We start from the raw sequence: 21,291 nt of genomic DNA on the forward strand, positions 1-21,291 counted from the left end.
AACAAAAAGTTATTCACAGCACATTTCCCTTAGCCTAATCAAAGAGTGAGACAAACAATTTTATATATATATAGATGTACATATCTTTGTATTTTCTTTAAGCTTAGTTCAAATGTAAATATAAAACTATTGGAGTTGCGTAATCTATTAAGAGGCAAATTCCATTTTCATACACGTAAATATTTACAATATAGTAATTCATGTTATAGTACTCAACTAAAAGAAATTAAAATATATATCAACTTGATTGCATACAAATCAAGAGTACTTAATGTAAATATAAATATCAATTTGCTTGCACATGATTAATACAACAAATAAAGAATTGACAGACATTGAGTCAAATTATAATAGAAAATAGCATAAAAGCTGCGTATTGAAATTTTAGATAGTTTACAAAATATATTCTGCTAAATAAAAGATAAAGTATCTATGCAAGTGTGTGTGTGTCGGGTGTAATAGTGTATGCTAAGTTGTGTGTGTGTGATATTGATATTGCTGCTACTGATGCCAACTAATTCTGTATCTATGCATAAGTCTATGGATTGCTTAAGTACAGCTAAAGTTTGTAAGTTTTATTTCTTTAAAGTCGGGATTTACCATGGGGTGCTTATAGTTGCCCGAAAGTCTATGATTTTTTTGGTTTTTGGTGTCTTGGTGTTACAAGTTACAAATGCACAAGAAGTATTTAGAAGTACTTATACATAATTTGATGGCAATTGGAAATACCATAAACAGGCGGCTGTAGCATAAGTGGAGGGAGGCATTCATTCTATTTTTGGCATTCACCTCGGTTTCTATTCACTGGCTGAGTGTGGACAAGAGTATGTAGTATGTGCAGTGTATATAGCATTGAGGGGAATACAATAGGGTTTGGAATACAAGTCTGTTCAGTGTTTTGGCTTGGTTTGGTTTAGTTCTGCTAAAGATACATCGCGATAGATAGTTAGGATACATGAGTGTATATGCTTAAACATTGAATCACAATAATGAAATGACTTGTGTTAAAATATTAAAGTACAAGTACACATAAGGGTTAATTAAATGAATGTGCAGACAGGTCAAATGTGTGTTTATATCATTCAATTGAGCATTTTGCATTCGGCATTCAGCACTTACTTTGTATTTCGACCTGTCTTAAGCTTAACAAATCTAATTACAGTTGGCAACGAACACGTACACAATAAATAAATTAAATATTATTACAAAATATATATAGGTAAATATGTATGTATATAGTTTACAATTGAACTTTCTGCTTATCTTGAATTTTTGACTTTTGCTTACGTTCCGCAACGTACTACGTTAAACTCGCTCTCTCTCTCTCTCTCTCTCTCTCTCGCTATTTCGCTCTTTCTCTCTCTCTCTCTCTCTCTCTCTCTCTGTCTCTCTCTCTATAACTCACTGATGTTGTCGCCATTCTGCTGGTAATAGTTTTTCTGCCTATGGCACAGCCAACTAAATAACTATAGAACCAGCTAATAAGTATTTCTTTTGCAGCCTCCAAAATGCATTTCTCATCTGTATTCGCTCAGTTGGCTGTCGCCTTGACAGAATTGTTGCTCTTTGGTCTTCGTATATGCTCCGACTTGTGATAGAGAAACTTGTAGCTTGTCTGCTTTTCCGTATACTGCGCAAATGTATCTGGAACACGATAATCAACGAAAGACACATTAATGAGAACTGCTCAAAATCAAATGCAAATTCGATGGCTTACCAAATGAGATGTGGCCCACGTTGGCAGTGTCCAACGCATAGTAGAGCGTCTGTGCCTTTTGCTCATTCAGCTTGCCGCCAGCATGCCGCAGCAATCGTATAAAATTCTCACGCTCAATTTGCTGACTGTTCGGACTGTATAACTATATAAAGTGCAATAAAACAAAAAATATATATAAAGTGGTGTCGTAATACAAAAACAAATTGCAATTAGCAAACTCACATTGACCAACGCTCGCAAAAATGTAATAATATCGCAGTTCTTCAATTTGCAAAACAGGGAGCAGAGCAGAAAACTCTTTAAACTCACAGTGCCCTTTGCACGCTACAAAAAAAATAATTGTTATTTTTAATTGGAAATTGAAAAACGAATTTAACTGCTGCCTGTAACTTACGTGATCCAATAACGCAAACAGCTTGTGAAGTTGTGGATTCTTGAGATCGATTTGCAGCAATTCAGCAAATGTGAGTATGTCCAGTTTTTCTGTGTTGTCCAATGACAGGAAGCTCTCGCACAATTCCGTGTCACGCTTGCTATCCAACAGGCCAAGCGAATCCAGAGTATGCTCAATTTCCACAATATCGCCAGGAAAGGGAATTTTCATTTCACGGGCGCGACTCATAACGATAACATCCTCAAACGAATAGTCCGATGTGGGAACTTCCAAAGCTCTACAAAAACAATTGGTAAATGAGCATTCTCATTAGGTGTAATCGATCAATCAAACACTCACTTGGCCATCACTTCGCGCACATTATGGGCATAGAGATTAGCGTCTGCCACTTCGGCGGGCGAGGGCGTGTAAACAGGCAAATATTCAATTTCGCAACGATTATAGAACTGTGTCATTGTCAACCAAAGTAGACGCAACCTGAACGGGAACGGGAAGAAAGCAAGAGTTAATTGCATTGTTCACTCAAGGTTCAGGGTTATTTGAAAACTTACACTCCTGGTCCATCCCAGGTCCAGGTGAACGTGTCGTATTTGTTGGGATAGCGCAGCAAAACGGGTTGCACTGGCACACCGGGGTAAAAAGCGCCCGGTTTGAATTTAATCAATGCCGTGCGATTGGTGCAAGTGCCCTCGGCAAAGATAACAACCTGTGGCCAATCCTCTTCGGAGCGTGTGCGATCAACAATTTGCCGTATGGTATTCTGCCTCGAATTGGGATCCTCACGCTGCACATAGATGGGCTGGGCATAGTTGATGATGCGTCCCAGCAACGGAATATCTGCCGTCTCCCGCTTCGCAACAATCGATGGCGGATGACCAGCCACAACGAGTATGGAATCAACGTACGAGGAGTGCGGTGCCACAACCAAAACGGGTGCCTCCTTGGCGCTAGCTGGAGTGCCTTTGAAACTGATGTAGTGAAAGGAGCCAGATGTGTAAACCATGCGCATCGCACGCGCCGTCAAGTATTGCACATTCCTGTCAGTTACAAAAAAAGAATTCATTAACTACAGCGTAGAAATTGTAGCCTCGTAGCTCTTTCCCTTTGAACTGTGTGTTGAAAGGAGTGCTTATATTGGACTGAATGCACTTACCTACGCCAGCCGGTGAGTGGCCTTGCCTGCAATTCCTCCAGTGACATGCCATAGAGGCCAATGCAAGCGAACATCCAGGCCGAGAGCAATGAGAGCACACATCCCACCACGCGTATGGGCAGAAGAAGCACAGTCAGCACGTAGATCTGCAAACAAAATTTTCGTATACATATATTATATATATTTGTGTCGTGCCAGACGTAGTATTATATATGGGGTCTATATGTACGCCGCGTGTAGTATAAATGTCGCTTTCCGCCTTGTTTCTTATCGGCCGTTGAGTCAAGAGGGAAGCGCATAATATTGATAACACGTCAATCGTTTTCTGAACTTTGAAATTCCAAATCCACAATTGAATTGTATTATTTCGAAATGAAAATAAACAAACATTAGAAGACCCGCCTCTAGTCGTAGTTACTATGCCATCCAACTTAAAGAATTCAACGGTAAAAATTTATTCAATCAATTGCTGTTTGACCGAGGTCATTAATTTGACCTTGAAATTCTAGATATACGTAGACGTAATATACGCATAATTTGGAAACAACAAAACAAGTTCTAGGAATTCATTTGGAATCGGCATAAGTTTAGTACTAATTCTTCATTTAAATTCATTCAAGATGATTCATTTTCATACCTAATTCATGATATATTCATTATTATAGTGACTAATGGAGTACCCAAAAACATATAATAAGTAATTCTTTCCCCAACAACGTAAACAACTATTTTAAGAGTTTAAATTTCCTGTAAGTGATGATGACTTTATTTTCATTAAGTGATAAATTCGTTAAATTTAAATATGCTAAGGTTCGTAAATCCTTAAAAAAAGATAATTACAAAACTCAAGAAATCTTCAGACAGTTTACTAAATACAAATATTTAGCTATTTCAAAATGTTTGTGAAATGTGGTAGAAATCTTCATAAATATTGCAAATATTTCAAAATCTGCAAGGCAAACGAAACACACGAATTAACGTAAAAGCTTTTGTTTCCGCTGTATATGTGTATGTGCATACATTATGTATTTGTATTTGCTTTTGCTCTTGCATTTGCCTTTGTGTTTGTATTTGCGTTTGTATTTGCATCTTTATTTGCAATTGTTGTTGTATACAAATGAGCATGTCATTGAATGACAAAGAGTTGCGTATGCTAGTGTGTGTGTATCCATGTGTGTGTGTGTGTGTGTTTGTGCTGCCTCCTCGACCTTGATTCAGTGATTGAAGGCAAATGAAGCGAGTTAAAACTAGTTTCAAGTATTTAGCCTCCGAGATTTGGCTGATTGCATATTGTTGAAAAGGCGCAATCTCTGACTCACCTCAAAACACAAAACGCAAATCGCAATCAATCGAGTGTACTAGGTCATCACAAATACTTGGAAGTGAATTGTGGAACTGGACTCACTTCACTTTTCAAAGGTATTACTTTTTAATGGCTACTGATAATCGGCGAGTTAACACTGTGTGCATTTACTTTCTCTCTCTTTTTGTCTGACACTTTCACTCTCCCTCTCAAATGGACGGCGATCTTTTGCAAAATTTGCGAATGCTAATTAATTACTGTGTAAGGGTCATGCCACAAATAAATTATTCAACCGTAGCTAGATCTAAATTTAGATTAATTTCATCTAGTGCTCAATATTCGTGCCTTCCTCTCCCCGCAAACCCTAAATAATACAATGTGGTTCACATGATCGATTTAACTGCTGTTTGTGTGTGTTTGTTGTTTCGGTTCCGCTCAGCTGCCAAATGGCGTGCTACTGTATAAGTGTGTGTGTGTGTCTGTTTGTCTGTATGAATATCTATCGCCTATCGATAATAGAGCAACGTGTGCTGTGTGCGCGTGGGAGGAAGGGGGATGGACAGTGCCACATTATGCTGGCAATTATAGTGGAGAGTGAGTGGAACGTGTGTAAAACGTTTTGCACGATTATAATCATAGTAAGTGCTGATAGATGACAGGGGAGGAGGGAGAGAGGGCCGTGGGTATGTACAGGAGAAGCTTAATGGGGGCAACACTTAAGAGCGCCTGCATGCTGTACTTTGGAATGGGAACACACCACATAGCACAGGTTTTGCTAACACACACACACACACACATAGGCAAAAATCTGCAAAGCAACAACACATACACATACATACATAAGTGGGCAAGTAAAAGCAACTACAACTATAACTACATGGCAACAAAAGCGCCAAAGAACCGGCAACGAAAGAAAGCAACAACAATAAGACAACAAGAAAATCATACGATTCTCGCTGCTTTGCTTCTTTTTGGTTTTTGTTTTGTGGCGACGTTTTCGCTGACGTCGTTAACAGAGCGACGTTGGCAGCGGCAGCGGCGACGCAGATAAAAGCATAAGAGAGGCAAGTAAATCAAAGAAAGAATGTGTAACACGCAAAGAGTTATCGACATCGTCTCACACACACATGCACAAATAGGCAGATGTTTGTATATGTATGTGCTGCACTTGAAATCTCTGTGAGTGTGGGTCACACACACATTGATAAGAACAAAAACAAAGCTATTCACACGAGCGAACCGTTTAGCAACCCCGCCCCCCTTTTCACACGTCTACCGTTTTGTGGGTATATTGCTCATTGCTTCCCACACTATGATACAGCTGTGTTTGAACTGTTTTTGCATGAATGAAAGAACAGTGAACGTGAAACGATGAGGCATTGGGAGGAGGGAGGGATAGAAGTACTCACCTTGGCCACATCAATGTGACTGTCGATTTGTATGCGATGCACAAATGGATTGATATAACTGTATCCCTTGGATGCCCAGCTATCTTCCTCAGAGTCCCGTTTTCCCAGGCTGTTGTTGCTGTTGATGGCAATGCTGTTGTTGGCATCGCCGACGGTGGTCAACACGCTGGTGGCATTGTTGTCGTTGTTGGTCTCATTGTCGTTGTTGAGGCCATCACCAACATCGTTCGATGCCCTGGCATCGTGTGGCGACCGACGTCGTTTAATTGAAGACGTTGTCATTTCACACACACGGAGAACACACTCCACTCACTGACACAATTCACTTCTGTTTCTATTTAACAGTTTGCACTAATTATTTATTTGCGTTTGCTTTTTCACTTTTTTCTGTGTGCTTAGTTAGGCGTGTGGCGCAAAAAAAAAAAAATATGAAAAACAACAAGTACTCACGCCCGCTCTTCCGTTTCTTTTTTGCGTAGCCAGCGAATTGCGCGAGTGCTGGTTAACAACTCAAATAGTGCTGTGTAAAACTATATTATTATCGATAACGCATGCCGCGCCGATACTACGATTACATTCTGAAAAAATTCCTAACGATGTTGCCACTTAAACAGTACGACAGCTTCAAAAATATTCAGCTATCTGGCAACATCAACAGTAGGCGGCGCGCATTTGAATGCAGAGCACGAAGCACCCTTTTTGTTTGAATGTGCAAATAAGTATGTCAAAGCTGGAGTTTGTTGAAATTTTTAAATACATTTGGTGTGTGTACAAGTGTAAAGTGCATGTGTCAAATGCGCATAATTATTATGTTGTGTGGCATACGATACTGTCTAGTCACATGCTTGTCAGCCACAGCCACAGGCAGTAGCAGAAGCGGTAGCAGCAGTTCATGGCACCCAACGACTAGGTCGGCTTGACGCACATGTGCTTGAAACGTGCTGTCCAAATTTTCAAACGCGCCTTCTAATGTTGCCAAGGCGAGCTGTTGTATACACACACATTCATGCATACTTATTATGCTGAGCTCAAATACTTGCTTTGCACATGGCTATTTTTCTTTTCATTATTTTTGTTTTTGCTTTTGGTATTGCTGTCTGCTGCTTGAAAATACAAAAAAAAAGCAAAATGTAAACTAACCAGTTTGACGCTATCGCATGACAAACGAGTTTTTATTATCGCGCTATTTGCAGAATACTCTTCATCGGCACCTACTACATCTGATTGGTGGGCGGGTCGAGAGGCGTGCGCGCAGCTGTTGACGTCGCCGATGCCGTTGCCGCTGCCGCCGCATAGCAGAACTGTTACTGTTATACGCGACGCGTGCATTTGACCTTGCCGAAGTTTAAAGGCTGATGCAATCGCGGAGTTGGCATCACACCAAAAAGGGACGAGCTGTTATACCCCACATATGCATGTGTGTGTGTGTGTATGTTTAAAGTGAAATTAGCTCAATGGCCGGCAAAAGCGACGAATTCGCTATGCGAAATGCGAAATGATGAGTAATTGATGGGAATGCTCGTTAAGCGATATCTGTAATCAGTCTGACTGCTGGCCACGCCCCTTTTGTCCGCTTTTATTAGCGGTCAGCCAGCGGAAAACGTATTCAAGGCTGCTCAACAAACAATTTGGCGAATAAGCATACATAATATATTTTTAATAAAAAAAAAGCTGGTACATAAAAATTCTGTGAATTTTTTTATAGTTTTAGCATTTTTTGGCTGCTTTTTATTTTTATCGTTAGTCCGTTTTTTGTTTTTTTTTTCTCTCGTTTTTATTATTTTGCTCTAATGATTTGTGGCTTGTGCGACAGTTTTTAACAACAATTTTTTTGTTGGTGCCGAACGTGGGCGACGCAGCAGCCAGTGAGCGTCACGTGAAATTATTTAAGTTGCCAAAAATGTGAAAATTGTATAATTAATGGCTTTTGTTTCGTGAGCGAAGGCCTTTGTGATTTGATTTTCTTTTTTTTTATTTTTTATTATATTTTGGCTAATGCGCCAAACAGGCGTATACGCAACATTCGCAGCAAAATTTCCATTAGCTGCCGCATTGCATTGACCCCTGGACTGTCTCTGCTCTGCTCTACCCTCTCTCCCTCTCTCACTGTCCTCGGTCTGCTCTGCTCACACTCGCGTTCGACGTCATCATCATTGACGTCACAGCAGGCTTTGCGCGTGGCCCCCACACAACAGTAAAAGCAGCAGCAGCAGCAGCAGAAGAACTTTGTAATAAGAGAGCGTGCATACACGACAATAACAAAATCAATTATTCTGTATGTATACTTGGCTCACTCGCACACACACATACTTTCGTATACTATGCAAAAGCTGACGGACGATGAGCAAGCGCAAAAGCAACGCGACCAACCTCTACACATACATTCACATGTACACATATCTGTGTGTGTGTGTGTGTGTGTGTACAACGGGGCGAGCCCCCAAATCTGGATTCCCAATTGCGGACAGCAGCAAGAGCAGCAAGGTTGCAGCTGTATGTTGTAAGCTGACGTCGCAGTATTGAAATTGGAATAAGGAAAAGACGCGTCTCTAAATTTAGACGCACACAAACACACACACACACACAAACATAATTTCTGGGTAAGCGCACGTGTTGGCATACGTGTGCATGAGTGCGTGCTTGTGTAGGTGGTTTACTCTTGAGTGGTTCCGTGAACTGTTCAAGTTTTAAGGTTGGGTCCGTGCTCAGCTGGTTCACGGAACCACTTGATCTCGAACTGGTAAAACAGGATTTCATCATTATCGCTGGCAATTACCACATTAATGCTGCATACCTTTGCTGCCCTCTGCGAACGGGAACGAGAACTAACCGCTGACTCATTCAGACAACTCAACTCACGGGGGCGTGGCAGCGACTGATATTTATTTATTTATAATATGTATGTACATATGTATGCTGCACTTGAAAGCATTGCTGATTAGAAAGTCTCGCGTATCACGTATCACGTCTCGTGCTTGTTCCCAATACAATATTATAAGTACAATGACCACCATAAATTACATAAATATTTGGACCATAGACCGTCCAGCAGGTCAAGCGCCGCAGACGACAACGACGCAGACGGCGATGCCGACGACGCCCACCAAAATGTCGCTATCGAAAAGTCTCGTTTGGTGTTTTCCATTTTTTTTCCTACTAGGCAGTTTCCGTTGAGCAGATAACACATTAGTTTCCCATGTATGTGTACATTTAAAAATTGAACGTTTCAATGCCGATAAGGATTGGAGTAGCAACAACAACTACATCAGCAGCAGCTGCCAAGAGCATAACTCTGTGGGCTCTCTCAGGCTTACGTTCTCTCTCCCACTGCCTGCTGCCCTCTCTCACTCTCTCTCGTTCTGTGTTATGCTAAATGTCAACAGCAAAAATCTAATTATCCCATGCCCTCTGTATAACAGTGATCGCTCGCAAAAGAAGCCGTCGCGTAGTATAACAGCATTTTCGCAAGCAGTGCAAAACTTGTATAGAACAGTTGCTACGATTGCACCAAAAGTGATTAAATTGATATTTGTTAACACACAGTGCAGTTGAAGCGAGGCATCACTGTACTCAAATTCTATTTGTACTTCAAAGCCCAAATTTAACTTAACTTTGTTTGTGAGAGATAAGCAATGGAAACTTTGCACAGGTCTTAGTTACATTCTTGATAGGCTGCCTCAGCTGATTGTGCTGCAAATAAAATTATCCATGCTCTTAAACGGATTATACAGTCTCAACTTTAAGTATGAAATTTTGTGTTGATGAAAAACAATCATATATCCAATTTTTATATGTATATTTAACTTAAAATAATTTATTAATTACTTAAAAAAGATTATAATGATGTACGATACAAAAAGTCAGATTTTATATATTTTAATTATAATTTATTTATTTTGAAGTTTGTCTTCTGTTTATTGGCCGAAACACGGGGAATGCCGGGTTACGTCAACTAGGTTTACACCGTTATGTTAGTTTGTATGCATGTGTGTGTGAAATGTTGTTTTGAATTGTTTTGTTTACGGCAGCAGCAGCAGTAAAAAAAAAAAGTGGAAAAAAGACACGTGCGGTATTGGAGGTGGAGGTGTCTCTGCTGCTAACTTGTCCTCACATACACAAATACACAAACATGCATACACTTATGCACACATACCTATGCATGCACAAACATGTGGGCCCGACAGAATACCTGAATAACTCAATAAGTTAGTTAGCTGATTGCCAAGCAAATTGAATTTCCAGCTGCACGATAAAAACACTACACATAAATACAGTACATATAGTACTTACATACATACATACATATGTATGTACATACATAAATGTAAGTGAGTTTGCCTGTACAACTCTCTTAGCAAACCGCCATTGAATTTGACACAATTTTAAGCCGAAGTCTCTTAAGTCCATACAATTGCATGCATACATACATACATATGTACATATTTGCACTTTCACACGTGCACACACATACTCACATATGCAGACACATTCACAACTTAGGCCATTGCGAGTAAATTGTGCAAAAGAGAAACAAGATGGCGAAATAATGCGAGTGCAACTGCAAAAAGCAAAAAGACGAGCCTCTTTGGCCAGCAGCAGCAACAACAACTATCATGCATGAAATTGCATGATGAGTGTGTAGTAGCATACATACTATGTAAATGTGTTCTGTAGATTTTAATGTGCAGTCCACATTGTGAACACCAATTAGCAAAACACATACATACGTATGTACATACATATGTATGTAAGTATGTATGACACATTCGTCGTCGTCTATAAACAAACCAATTCTAAGAAACACTTGTGAAGCACATACAACTATATACATATGCATGCATATTTATTAATACGGTATTGAGAAGTTGGAACTTCCTTTAAATTGGTAAAGTGAGCAAGGCGACAGCGTCAAGTGAGTGTGCTAAGAGGAGAGAGGCTTGCGGGGAGTTGCAAATCGGTCAGGCGATGCCTTTGTCTGAGTTGTTGTTGCTGCTGCTGCTGATGGAGAGCGCACGTCGGCGACGGCACGTAAAATACAAGCACAACTACATACATCGATATTTTTACCACTACTGCTGCTTTCATGTGTGCGCACACGTCTGAATGTTGTATGTACACGAACAATATACATACATACATGTGCACTTGCAATGGGAGGGAGGCCAACCACCAGCAGCAGCAGCGGCGGTGATAGAGGCAGCGACTGAAAAATGCGAGACGAGCCCCATGAACGCCAAAAACAGGCACCGCCAACAACAAAAATTGTATGCCAATCGCGTAGACTCGAACTCACACATTCACGAGAACAGCTACGCAAACTTGTTCCCGATATGTAAACTGAGAGTAAACTGTTATACGCCAGCACACGAATACATACATACATACATACATAGACGCCAACAACTGGCATTGCGTGCAAGGGCCACTGAAAGACACCAAGAATCGAACAGCCTATGACGACATTTGAATATGCTTCTACCAATTACCATTCAGAATTGATATGACCATGAATTAGTTAATTGTGCAGACAGTGCTAACAAAGAATTTTATACTCTCAATAGCTCGACTCAGGGTATTGAACGATTCCACAATATCCATCCATCCATAGCTTTGCTGCTGACGATGGCAAAAAAGCCAAAGGCAATCGCAAAACACGCACACCTGACCGCCTCTTTTCAAATATGCTCTCACTCTCCACTAACCACATTCTCTACCTTCCTCTCTCTCACTCACTCTCTCTCTGTGTCTATCGGTTGGCAGCAACGGTGCCCGCGTCATCCATTCACCAAAAAATACGCTCTTTTACTCTCTTCTGTTCACTCACTTGCTCGCTCTCTCTCTCTGTGTCTGTCAGTTTTGGCTGCTCGAGTGGCGCTTGCACACACACATATGTATGTACATAAGTACGTATACAGGCTTTGCAATGTGTATGAATATGTAGAAAATTGTATCTTGAACGCAGGCCCAGCAGAAACAGTTGCCCGCTCCAATATGAATTGTCAATTTTGACCTTCAAGGTTCCTTCAAAGTACACGACGCGGCCACACAATCACACACAGAGAGAGAGACGCACCGACGCCGACAGCAGCAGCGACGCCAACGGCAGCAGCGCGCGCTCAACTCGCTGGCAAACCAACTGGCAAAGCTTCACATGGAGAATAATTCCGTAACAACGTTTCACAGCGGTGGACGCGTGCAGCGGACAAAAACTAAAAAGCGGCCGATACAAAATACAAAATAAAGCAACACAAAAAATTATTAAGCAAAAGGCTAACAAGAGAAAAAAAAAACACAACTTGTGTGAATCGGAAGTCGAACTAAACTAAAAACGCAACACGGTAAATAAAATCAAATAAAACAAAGAGACAATAAAAGACGCGCACAAAACTCGAAAAGCAAAAAAGCAAAAAAAAGAAAAACGCGAACTAAACGCGCGTGTGCAAAGCCAAAAGCAAAAGTAGTAAATAAATAAGCATAAAGAGTATTGTATATATTTTTTTTCTGTTTCGGTTTCTGTGACTGTGGCAAGTACAAGTACAACTACAACTGCAGCAACTAAAACTAAAACTAAAACTGCAACGAAATGGACCAAGAGCAGCAGCAGCTGAATGGCGCGATGCGCAACGTGTCTATAAATACGAATGGACTCGCCGCCGCCACAAAGCTCAATGGCCACAGCAAAGATGAGACGGACAATGTGAGAAGAGTGCAGCAGTCAACGGTAACGGCGGCGACTGCGGCGAGTGCGGCGAATGCGGCGAATAAAACGACAAATGCAGCGGCGGCTGCGACTGCGACGGCGACAGCGACAAATGCAAATGCATTTCAAATACAAACATCGGCAAGTGCAGCGGACAAAAAGAAAATGGTGTACGAGTTATGTCAGCAGCTGTTGCTCTCCGATGAGCAAATGCAGGAGCTAACCTATCGCATATTGCACGAGCTGCGTCGCGGCCTTGCCAAGGACACACACCCCAAGGCGAATGTGAAGTGCTTTGTCACCTACGTGCAGGATCTGCCCAATGGCAATGAGCGCGGCAAGTTCCTGGCCCTCGATTTGGGCGGCACCAATTTCCGTGTGCTGCTCATCCATCTGCAGGAGAACAACGACTTCCAAATGGAGTCGCGCATCTATGCGATACCGCAGCACATTATGATCGGATCGGGAATACAGCTGTTCGATCACATTGCCGAATGCTTGTCCAATTTTATGGCCGAACACAATGTGTATGCGGAACGTTTGCCCTTGGGCTTTACCTTCTCATTCCCGCTGCGCCAATTGGGTCTGACCAAGGGATTGCTGGAGACCTGGACCAAGGGATTCGATTGTGCTGGCGTTGTCAACGAGGACGTTGTCCAGCTGCTGAAGGATGCCATCGCCCGTCGTGGCGATGTCCAGATCGATGTCTGTGCCATACTCAACGATACGACGGGCACGCTGATGAGTTGCGCCTGGAAGAATCATCACTGCAAGATCGGACTGATTGTGGGCACCGGTTCGAATGCGTGCTATGTGGAGCGTGTCGAGGATGCCGAACTCTTCGATGGCAGCGGCAATGGCAAGCCCCATGTCCTCATCAATACGGAGTGGGGCGCGTTCGGTGATAACGGAGCCCTCGATTTTGTCCGCACCGAATTCGATAAGGATATCGATAGTCACAGCATCAATCCCGGCAAGCAGACGTTCGAGAAAATGATCTCGGGCATGTATATGGGCGAACTGGTGCGCCTGGTGCTCGCCAAGATGACACAGTCCGGCATCCTCTTCAATGGCCAGGGCTCCGAGGTGCTCTTCACTCGTGGCCTCTTCTTTACCAAATATGTGAGCGAAATCGAGGCCGATGAGCCCGGCAATTTCACCAACTGTCGCCTGGTGCTCGAGGAGTTGGGCCTGTCGAATGCCACCGATGGCGATTGCGCCAACGTTCGCTACATCTGCGAGTGCGTCTCGAAGCGGGCGGCGCATCTGGTGTCCGCGGGCATTGCCACGCTGATCAACAAGATGGATGAGCCGCATGTGACGGTGGGCGTCGATGGCAGTGTCTATCGTTTCCATCCCAAGTTCCACAATCTGATGGTCGAGAAGATTACGCAGCTGATCAAGCCGGGCATCACGTTCGATCTGATGTTGTCCGAGGATGGTTCGGGACGTGGAGCGGCGCTGGTGGCTGCGGTGGCCTGTCGAGAGGATGTACTCAATAGCAAGTAAACGATATTGTGGCAATATCGTTAATCGTTATCGCTATCAGAATCGGAATCGGAATCAGCGTCGCAGTTGCTAACCACAATAGCAACAACAACACAACAACAACAACAACCAATCAATTGAGTTCGAAATGCAATTCGAATGCGAGAAGAAAATGAGTTAGTTTCCTTTGTGGCCGCTGCGCTGCTCGTGGCGTTCCATCATCTACCACCCACCCCAACTACCCCCACCCAAAAACAAAAAAAACAACTACTCCACACTCCCAGCCACAGCCGCCGCCAGGTGGCGCCAACGCAGCGCGCTTCTTATTAGTATTTAATATTAGGCAAGTTTTTAGATAAAACGATAAACAAAAAAACAAAAGCGAGGAAAATGTTAAAGAAGATGAAGAAAATCATATATATATATATATGTAACTTAAAATGTCTACTTTAGCAATTGTGTTTTTTTTCACTCTCTCTCTCTCTCTTTCTCAATCTGTTTGTTTTTCTCTTTGTTTTCACTTTCTGTTTTGCCCCGTTCTTCCCCCACTTTTTCTTTTCCCCACTCAATCTGTCATTGTTGCTCTATTCTTTAATTTCAATAAATTAAATTATTTGCATGCTTAATTTAATTGGTTAAATTTCAAGCGATTCTCGCGATAGAAACAAACAACAAAAAAAGAAGAAAACAACAAAAAGAAACCGAAATTGTTAATATATTATACATATACATTAAACATACATACATATATATTTTACACAGACATACAAATTACACACACTTACACATACGATATGCGAGTATGCAAATTTGTTATTAAATCTACAAAAAAAAGCAAAAAAAAAACCAACTTAAGAGCAAAAACAAAACAAGTTAAATGAATTTTTCGATTACGAATTGGTATTCACATAATTTAGGAGCATGAATGGAAAAAAACCGTGTAGCGCACTTTCGTGCGCCACCACCAACAACAACAACAGCAAAAAAAAAAGTGTTATACTGTGCTACAAGCATCATCATCATCATATCCTAAGCCCAGGACGACAAGACAACTAACTAGAGAGCAAAGAATCGCGCACATTGTTAATGAGAAACGTAAACTTAACTAAATCAAAGTAAAAAATAACGAAAAGAACGAAAAGCAAATGCAAAGAAATACTAAAATTATGAAATACTTAAAAAGGAAAAAAAAACACAAAGACAACAACACAGCAAAGATGATGAAAGTGTGTGTGTGTGTGTTTTTGTTGTAATTGTAAATGTTTATAGTATATATAATAATATTATATATAAATACATATATATATTGTGAAACGTTATATGATAGTATAAAAGCTTGTTAGCCACTATATTGATTATAATGTCGAGCTTTACTTTTCTTTCACACTCACTCTCTCTCTCTGTGTCTCTGTCTATATCTCTGTCTATTGTTTATTGTTTTTCTTATGCGAAACATTTTTTTTTTTGTTACTAACGTTTAAGCAGCTAAACAATTGTTTTTATATTGTTTCGAAATGATGTATGCACATGTGAGTTATATGCCTAGTTTAGTGCTTAATTATTATGTAGTTTTAAATGTTATTCGAAGGATGAGTAACAACGGTCCCCGAGAGAGTCCTAATTATACGAGACAACCTTACATATGTATGTTTACGAACACACACATAAACAAATTTAAGAAAAATAAAAAAACAAAATGATAATGAAAATGAACAACAAAAAAGAATGGAAAAAACCAAAAACAAGCAAAACACAAACACAGCAAATAAAATTGAAACACAATTGGATCATTTTTTCCTCCTGCTAGCTGCAAGCGTACTTCTTTTGTTCCCTTCCCTTTTCAGTATCTTTTTCAGTTCAGTAGTCCGTATGTAGTTCCTTTTGGGTTACTCCTTCTTTTGCTGTAGCAACTTTGTTTAGCAACTGCGCGCAGGCGACGCATTGCATGTTGAAAACAAACACTCCAAAGGAAACAAAAAAACAAAACAAATATTGAAAGCAAAGAAAACAAAAATCAAAGTATATAATCAATTTTTTTGTCATGTATTTTTAATATAAAAACAAAAGAAACATTAAAAGAAATTAAGAAAATTAGCAAAGCGTTGACGAAGAAGTGAAGAGAATTTAATTAATCGAGCAAAAATTGTTTCTAACTTTTTTTTTTTGCGTCATGAAAATGTAAAATAAACTAAGCCATGGATGGATAAACTTAACCGACTTAGTTAAACAATGCAAGACACTAAACAAATTGATAAAGATCACGGTGATCACGATGATCTTGAGATCGCAGACCCACAAAAACTGAAGCTGAACAAGTTGAACTTTATGTTTAAGTCACACACACTGAAAATGACTTAAAACCAAATACCAAAAAAGAAAAAGGTAAAAATAAACATAACAGAACAATTTCAAATGATTTCGAAAATGAAAACGATTCAAAAAAAAAAAAAAAACAAAAGAAAACACAAAAAAACCAATAAAAGCAGAAGAAACGAAACAAAAACCGATGCAACGAAAGTTATTAAATTGCAGAGGGAGGAAGAGGAAGGGAGGTAGGGAGGTAGGGAATCGAGAGATATAAGTGATGGGTATTATATGTATTATAACTGCGCACTCGTGATGTAACGATCGTGTGATGCGATCTATTCACAGAATCGAATGACGTCTCCAGACGGCAATTGAAAGCCAATGACAGGAATAGTAACGGCGACAATTAAAGCGTTTCTTTTTGTTTATTAAACTAGCATATAAAAGCAATTAAACACCCAGACACAAATCAACAGAGCAACAACAACTGTAACTGTAGCTTTTCAATCGACTCGTGAGTCAATTTTGTGGTCCAATTCAATTGAAAATGATTCAATTCGCATCGCTTGACGCATTCGAATTGCAGCTTACTTACGATCACAACAAATGCGGTAGCTGCTGCTGCTTTGATGCTGCCCCGCCCATTATGGGCCGGCATTACGCCCATTACAATTTCTATATCCGCAACGCGAAAGTAGAAAAATCTATTTCAACATGAGGCTAATCGAAAATACAACAAGTAAGAAAGCTACAGTCGAGTGTACTCGACTGTGAGATACCTGCTACCCATTTTGAATAAAAAAAATATATTTTGCGGTATTTTTCTCAAAATATACCGAATATATTGCAAAAATACTAAAAATATACCGAATGGCATATGTGGTATATCAATATAGTGCCGCATTCAAAATATACCATAGACGGCACAATATACCAGATTATTAGCCAAAGCAACTAAGACCTCTAGTAAGTAGGCGTTTTTGCCCATACAAAAGTATTTCTTTAATAACTTCGACAATTTTGCGATCAGATAGCAACCAAATTTTCAGGAATCATAACTACTATAGTTATTATTGTATATACTAAAATTCGCAACTCTAACTTTTAAATTACACTTGTTATTCGTTTTTTTTTTATTTTCGGGGAAGTGGGCGTGGCAAAATTTGAAACAAACTTGATCTGCGTGCAAACATAACAAATGCTGTCGAAAAAAAATTATAGCTCTATCTTTTATAGTCTATGAGATCCAGTGTTTCATACGGACGGACGGACATGGCTAGATCGTCTCGGCTGTTGACGCTGATCAAGAATATATATACTTTATAGGATCGGAGATGCCTCGTTCTACCTGTTACATACATTTCCTGCTGGCACAAAGTTATAATACCCTTCTACCCTATGGGTAGCGGGTATAAAAATGTTCAACAACGAATATTTATTTACAATACTTCATTCTGAGGCTCATAAATAGCTCAATTAAGCTTTACAATAAATATTTGACTAACCGGGTATCTTGTGGTCGATCATGATGCGATTGTGGCTTTGTTTTTTACTTGTTAGAGACGTCTGTTCAAATAGATTGATTTATTGTTTTTTGATTTGCGTTTTCTACAAGATAGAACAAAGAGACAAAAAGAGAGAGAGAGATAGATAGAGAGAGAGCAAGGGATCGTGCTGAGTTGGGAACTTTCGCAAGTAGCGCGAAAGTTGTTTTTAAAATTGCCAGCCACATGTAAATTCCCCCAGACAAGAAACGACACAGTTTCTGGATTTGCCACCACAACAACAGGCACATATATAATATAATTCATACTACGAGTTTATATATGTTATGCATTTGGCATGCCTTATAGACGCGACTTACAAATACAGCGCTGCACAGCTCACGTTTCATTTGAATATCAAACGCAATAAGAAAATGAAAAAAATTCAAATGCAAATTTGCAATACGTCGACTTGGGGCTGAAACTTGTGACCCGTCTCTGGGGCGAGCAGCAGCATTTATTGTTATTCATCCAATATGATTGAGCTGACCAAACGACACCACACCACACCACACCAAAGCTAATACAAAACAAACGGAGAGTGCAAGTAAAAGTGAGCGTGCGCTAAGCGGCGTATACTTGATATGCATTGCAACCAAAAAGAAATGCGCAATAGCGCAATGATAAATACTCAAGTGGCTTAAGCGTACACTTAATTTTGCCAAACAAGCGCAGCTATGTAAAGTGTTCTAATAATTGAAAACGAAAACTGTTGATAAACTATACGACTTGGAGAAAACGTTACGTATACGTAATATTTTACACAAAAGCCTCAAGCTAGGGATACATTTTGTTTTTTCTTTAAATTTTACTTTTATTATTTAGGAAAACGTTATTCAAACGTATTGAGATTGAATATATAACAGTTGCTTTGCCAACACTGCGTATATTTAATATTTGTGACAACGATTTTTATTAAACTTTAATTTATAATGTCGAATTAGAAATGAATTAAAGTCATTCCAGAAACGCGCAACTCGTGCGAAACAAGAAGAGGCAATCTGAAGACGCGCAAAAATTGTCATAAAGCTTTATCAGATATTTGCGTGTTGTTAAAAAGATGAACGAAAAGACCCCCTTAATAAACTATATACCTAATGTCAAGTAATCCACAAGAATATCCCATCTATCATATAATACCATCGTACATACGTACTATATATAATCCTCAGCTGGGCCACTTGCGTCAATGGGGAAGGAGGGCGTTAGGGGGGCGTGAAAACTACAAGTAATTTATCAGAAAATACTTTGACAATTTGTTATTTTGTTGTTTTCATTTTCCTTCTTATACATATTCTTTTTAGTGTGATGATCTTGAGTTAATTTAGCGGCAATTTAGCAAATATGCTTTGTGTGTTGTTTCGCATTTGGTTTTTGTTTTTGTTTGGCCTGTGGAACCGAAAAAAAAGACGCACAAAACGTATTATAAATAAATATCTAAATTTAAAGAGCACTATCGCTATTTTGCTCGAGCATCTTTCAGTTTTCTTTTGCTCAGCTCAGCCAGCATAAATATGAAAACAAAATACGCAATTAGCGTAGAAACGTCGCGAGAAGAACGCGGCGAATTGAGTGTAGAAATTTTGCGATAGACGAAGGGCGACAAAGCGACAGACACGCCCACTTGCCGGAGTAAGAGGGCGTTTAGTAAACTACATATGTAGCTAAATATTGCATATTTTTGATATTCAAATCGATCTAATGTTGATGATGTTGTTGATCAACCAATTTATTTGCTGCGTGATTATTCTAATTAGTTTTGCTTGTGACCGAATGTCTGGCAACGCTGCGGCAAACGACAATAACAGCTGGCAGCATGCAAATTTTTGCTATTGGCAGCCATGTCCGCTTTCGCTCTCTCGTTCGTTCTCTCACTCTTCTCTCCTTGGACGGGGTCGCTCTCTTGCACTGTTTATCTTCACTTCGACGCTGGGGTTATGCAAATGCTAAATGCAATTTCGAAAGTGTGAAAACGTAAACGAATCATGTGAGTGTCAGCTGCAGTCACAGCAAATGCAAAAACAAAGACAATGGCAAAAGCAAAGGCAATGACAAGAACAACATCTCAAGTGATCGAATGGAAAAAAAAATGTGTGCAGTCAGCGCAACTGGCGCAATTTGCTTTTGTTGTCTATTTCCCAACCACGCGACGGATGCAGACAACGCAAATTGCAATCACAACAAATATCAGCAACAAGCCAAAACTAATTGCGAACTATTAATCCGTGTATGTGTGTGTGTGTTTGATCGCTAAACTTGTTTTCGAATCTCTTTTATTTGTTTCACCTGTTGCAGCCAAACAAAAATGTCGCCGAAATAGTGAGATATCAACAGTAGATTAAGAAGAGTGGAAGAGAGAGAGAGAGACGCAGACGCAAGGGCATTGCAAAATACCCAGTAGTGAATTTGCATTGCGGACTAGTTTATTGTGCGGAATTGCAATTTGCCATTCACATTGCGAACCAGTTCAATATGCTGAACTGCTGTTGTAACAGACTTTACTGACATCATAATCCCCATATAAAATATATCGAGCGTATCAGCACTTAATGTCGGGCTGGACTATTCAAAAATATGTGTAGTAAGTAATGCACACACATTACTAATAGGCGCGTTGTGCACCAATTGATATTATCGATAAGGAATCTTATCGCCATATTTTGCAGTAGCACTTCTATTAGCAATCAAATTAAATAGATAAAATATACATATTGAAAAGGCATTTGCTATTTGTTTTTTTGTAATAGACTTAACTGCGCAAAAAAGATAAACTAAACACAAAACGAAATGCTTAAGTTTGGAGTGAGTGAAGAATGATCATTAGGACAAAGCAAAAATAGTTATAATCGGTGCATGACGGGCCAAAAAACAAAGCAGACAGCTAAAAAAAAGGTAAGCGCTACTAATTAGAGATAAACAATCATGCGGACTGTCGGCAGCCACAATTAGGCGCGTTTCAAATTGGCCACCGGGTCGCAAGTGCTTGCCAAAAACTAACAACAAAAACGAATCAAGAAACTGATAAGCGAAGAGACTGGTAAATACCCTGCGGTCAATTCTAGAGTTGATTTAAATTAATCCACTTAACGATGGGATTATACAGATCAATTTGTCATGTGACTAATAGAGATGTGATGCGAAAGTTGGACACGTCAGACGCGTGCACAGGGTATCAACGGCAACATCAGTCGAACTCTGCGACGGAGATCAAAGCTACGACGCTGTTTCCTCATTGTTGTTGTTGCTGTTGTTGTTGTTGTTTTTTTGACTGATTGC

The 21,291-nt window shown here is 40.0% G+C and overlaps 2 protein-coding genes and 1 long non-coding RNA gene across 4 annotated transcripts; 2 read left to right on the forward strand and 1 right to left on the reverse strand.

Annotated features, from left to right (window-relative positions):
* Positions 1-602: 602 nt before the first annotated feature.
* LOC133849459 (lysophosphatidylcholine acyltransferase) lies at positions 603-6,561 on the reverse strand. 2 transcript variants are annotated; one of them, XM_062285561.1, is made up of 9 exons: positions 6,427-6,561; positions 5,977-6,310; positions 3,265-3,410; positions 2,663-3,148; positions 2,451-2,588; positions 2,112-2,388; positions 1,940-2,041; positions 1,718-1,859; positions 603-1,644 (listed from the first exon to the last, which is right to left on the reverse strand). In XM_062285561.1, exons 2-9 carry the CDS (start codon positions 6,256-6,258, stop codon positions 1,532-1,534), a joined length of 1,686 nt encoding a protein of 561 aa, XP_062141545.1. In that variant the 5' UTR covers positions 6,259-6,310; positions 6,427-6,561; the 3' UTR covers positions 603-1,531. The 2 variants fall into 2 exon arrangements, with proteins under 2 accessions (XP_062141545.1, XP_062141544.1); XM_062285560.1 differs by having other exon boundaries at positions 5,977-6,482.
* Positions 6,562-12,125: 5,564 nt separating this feature from the next.
* On the forward strand, positions 12,126-15,906 carry LOC133849460 (hexokinase type 2). The gene has a single exon (XM_062285562.1). The coding sequence runs from the start codon at positions 12,560-12,562 to the stop codon at positions 14,183-14,185; it is 1,626 nt and encodes a 541-aa protein (XP_062141546.1). The 5' UTR covers positions 12,126-12,559; the 3' UTR covers positions 14,186-15,906.
* A 1,995-nt stretch (positions 15,907-17,901) lies between these two features.
* Positions 17,902-20,969, forward strand: LOC133848217 (uncharacterized). Its single transcript, XR_009895241.1, has 2 exons — positions 17,902-20,242; positions 20,311-20,969. It is a non-coding gene; the product is annotated as an uncharacterized LOC133848217 (long non-coding RNA).
* The last annotated feature ends 322 nt before the right edge of the window (positions 20,970-21,291 follow it).

The sequence above is a fragment of the Drosophila sulfurigaster genome, chromosome X (genome assembly GCF_023558435.1).
Source record: "Drosophila sulfurigaster albostrigata strain 15112-1811.04 chromosome X, ASM2355843v2, whole genome shotgun sequence".
NCBI lineage: Eukaryota > Metazoa > Arthropoda > Insecta > Diptera > Drosophilidae > Drosophila > Drosophila sulfurigaster.